The 3,386-nt window shown below is 34.9% G+C and overlaps 1 protein-coding gene across 1 annotated transcript; it reads left to right on the top strand.

Annotated features, from left to right (window-relative positions):
• The first annotated feature begins 228 nt into the window (after positions 1 to 228).
• Positions 229 to 3,082, top strand: LOC111995956 (thaumatin-like protein 1). Its single transcript, XM_065775968.1, has 3 exons — positions 229 to 501; positions 650 to 1,343; positions 2,319 to 3,082. Exons 1-3 carry the CDS (start codon positions 441 to 443, stop codon positions 2,350 to 2,352), a joined length of 789 nt encoding a protein of 262 aa, XP_065632040.1. The 5' UTR covers positions 229 to 440; the 3' UTR covers positions 2,353 to 3,082.
• The last annotated feature ends 304 nt before the right edge of the window (positions 3,083 to 3,386 follow it).

Genomic DNA, 3,386 nt, shown 5'->3' with positions numbered 1-3,386 from the left:
TTCTCCCCAGTCATTTGTACTAAATGTTTATTTTAATGCATCTATTCCCCTTTCCTTTTCCCCCAAAATATAAAATAAAAAAATACATGTACACCCATCTACAGTCACAGATACAAATTAGCGTAGTTTGACGGCAGAAGTTCTTGTATTAAAACTCTAGTCGTATGAATGATATTACTATTATTGTTACGGGGTATAAGATTGATGACTTCACGTTGGAATTTTTTTTTTTTTTTTTAGATCACGAAAGCAAAGAAATAATTTTCTAAAAAAAGAAAAAGAAAAAACCAGAAGCAACCAAAAAGCAAAAGAAGAGCCCAGTACAGTTTCAATTGCCTCTTCGCAAGAAAGAAAAATAAAGTTCTTTGCACCTCCTCAACTCAAACTCCTCCTTCTTCTTCTTCCTCCTCAAAATTTTCAATCTTTACACTTCAAATTCAATGGGTCGCTTTCTCATCTTCGCCACTATTCTCACGCTTCTCATCTTCTCTTTCCTCTCAGGTAATCACTCTCTCACTAACTATATATCACTCCCACCACCAAAAGACTCAATTTTTATAACAAATTCTCTCATTTCCAATCATTTCCTCACTGACCCAGTTCTTGTTTTTCTTTTTTCTTTTTTTCACAATTTTTTGTCACTCGCCAGAAGTGAACTCTGCTTCTTTCAAGATAGTCAACAAGTGCCGGCGCACGATATGGCCAGGCTTGCTATCTGGCGCCAACACAGCTCAGCTTCCCACCACAGGCTTCACTCTCAAACCGGGCAAGTCCAGGACCCTATCGATACCCAAATCTTGGTCGGGTCGGCTCTGGGCTCGGACCCTTTGCGGCCCGGACTCGTCCACCGGCAAATTCACTTGCCTAACCGGCGACTGTGGCTCCGGCGCGCTACAATGCGCCGGGGGTAACGCTAAACCCCCTGCCACGCTGGCAGAGTTCACACTTAACGGCGATGGGGGTTTAGACTTTTACGACGTTAGTTTAGTGGACGGGTACAACCTCCCAATGCTCGTGGTCCCGCAGAAAGGTACAAGCGGGGGATGCGGGGCCACGGGGTGCTTGGTCGACTTAAACGGCGCGTGCCCGAAGGAGTTAAAGGTCGTGGCGCGTGGGACTGGGAGCGTGGCTTGTAGGAGCGCTTGCGAGGCGTTCGGTGATCCGAGGTTTTGCTGTAGCGAGGCGTACGCTACGCCTGACACGTGTGGTCCGTCTATGTACTCGTTGTTTTTTAAACACGCTTGCCCACGCGCGTATAGCTACGCGTATGATGACAAGACCAGTACTTTCACGTGTCCTAATGCTGACTACTTGATCATCTTTTGCCCCGAGCCTTATACCAGGTTTGAAATTTTACCAATTTTACCTTATAATATGAATTATTAACTTTATATATTTTATATATTAAGATGATTTTAAAAAGTTAGCCAGGTGATTAAACAACGAAAAAATTTGCATGAATTTTTATATACTTTTTTATTCATATATGTTTTTATGAAACTTAAATTAAAAATCTCTTACCAACACTTAATTATAACTTCAAAAAATATCAAAAATGCCAATAATCTAATAACATTATTTTTATTCTTAAAAAAAATAGTTAAAATTATAATTTAACAAAATTCAAAAAAAAAAAGCAAATTACTAGAGAAGCTAAAAATTAGTACTCTTTTTATTTAAATATATTTTAACTACGTTTGATATATTTTTTTTCCTAAAATCTAGTACACATTAAACTCAATAATTAACTTCATTTCAAATTCTAAATTTTAGTTTTATAAAAATTCCTTCTTATGCATAGTTAACAATAGATAAATTTAAATTGAAAAATTATATTAAATCCAAAAAAAAAAAACTCATCCGCGTTTGATGAGGTTAGTGTATTTTATGTGTTTCATATGTGGGGGTAGTTTAGTCATTTTCATTAGTCACATGCATGATTTGTCGCGCTACCATGTTTCTAGATAATAGATATAGATATAAAGTAGAAAATATTATTGAGTAGTGGGGGGCCTGGGGCCTTTTTTTTTTTTTTTTGGTCATGTGTTGCATCATTGATGTCCATGTTTTACACACATTACTCTGATGGACCAATTAATGGCTTAGCTGAAGCCTGAAGTCACTTCAACTTGAAATTGGGGCCTTTGAAATTGATTTATTGGTTTGGTTATAACTTAGAATTCTCTCTTCATTTTCTATTTCCAATTTGCTTTTAATGAATATTCTCACTTCGTGATTTTTTACTTGACATTTATTGTTGTAGTGATGTATAAACTATCAATGATTGATGTTTTTTTTTTTTTTGTTTTTTGGATAAGAACGATTGATGGCTTTGGCACTAAAGAAAGGTAAATGTTTTACTTGATTTCGATTGGTGACTGCAGTGCTACCAATAATCTGTCCGCATCTTTATATTCAAAAGTCAAGACTAAGGCTTCACAAATAACCATATTTTTCTATTAGAAAATGATTGATAAGCCAATTAGCCACTATGTCTTATTTATCGTAAATCTTAGGGAGCGTTTGCCTAACCATAAAATCAAGCCAACCAAACAATTAACTGGTTTGAGTTGTTTTTAAAGATCTTGGTGACTTGGTAACTAGTTTTAGTGGTCTTTAATTTGGTAACTTTTTGCTTAAAAAGCTTGTTCAAAATACTACTAGATTTATTCCATTATTAAATCCAGTTTTTCCTTTGGTTCTTTCAAATACATTCCCTTCAAAATCAAAATTATAAATTTTCTGGTGTTTCTTTTTACATTTTCCCACTTGAAACTAGTTTTTAATTTGACATTTTCATAAACTGGTTTTAAGTAAAACTGGTTCTAATATGATTCTAGACAAATTAGATAAATGTAAACCCATTCAATTTTGAACTAGTTTTTATTTTTGGTATAGCTATGTGGTTTTCCAAACACCCCATACTGGGCATAATTGGATTTCATTTGTTTCTTTTTTCCTGACAGAGTGTGCACATGCAACATCATGAGCCTCATGCACAATGGTTATTTTGTTTTCTATTTTTCATTTTTTGAGGAGAATTGAAAAACAAAGAAATTAACAAAAAGGTTGTTAAACTCAAGGTAATATTATTAAGTAGTTTGATTGGTTTTATACGCTGCTAGCATTCCCAAATATGTATTATTCTTGGAACAAAATTTGGTTCTAAACATGTTTGTAGCATAAGGCTTCAACCCACACTAAGAGTAAGACATGTATCCTTACTATTTGCAATACACATGACTCACTTATACAATCATTTTAAGTGAGTCATTTGCATTGCACATGGCAGGAACACGTCAATCTCCTTGTATGAGTTAAAGCCTAATGTTCTAAACATGTTTTTTGGTAACCAATGTTCTAAGAGCATTAGCATTGAAAAATTT

This window comes from Quercus suber, unplaced genomic scaffold, assembly GCF_002906115.3.
Source record: "Quercus suber isolate HL8 unplaced genomic scaffold, Cork oak 2.0 scaffold_124, whole genome shotgun sequence".
Classification (NCBI taxonomy): Eukaryota; Viridiplantae; Streptophyta; class Magnoliopsida; order Fagales; family Fagaceae; genus Quercus; species Quercus suber.
The sequence above is the reverse complement of the archived record's forward strand: the minus strand, read 5'-3'. Positions and strand labels throughout refer to the sequence as shown.

Coding starts and splice junctions, on each gene's coding strand:
- LOC111995956 (XM_065775968.1), top strand. CDS start 441: ATGGGTCGCTTTCTCATCTTCGCCACTATTCTCACGCTTCTCATCTTC. Junction 502..649: donor CATCTTCTCTTTCCTCTCAG/GTAATCACTCTC, acceptor GTCACTCGCCAG/AAGTGAACTCTGCTTCTTTC. Junction 1,344..2,318: donor TGCCCCGAGCCTTATACCAG/GTTTGAAATTTT, acceptor TTTTTGGATAAG/AACGATTGATGGCTTTGGCA.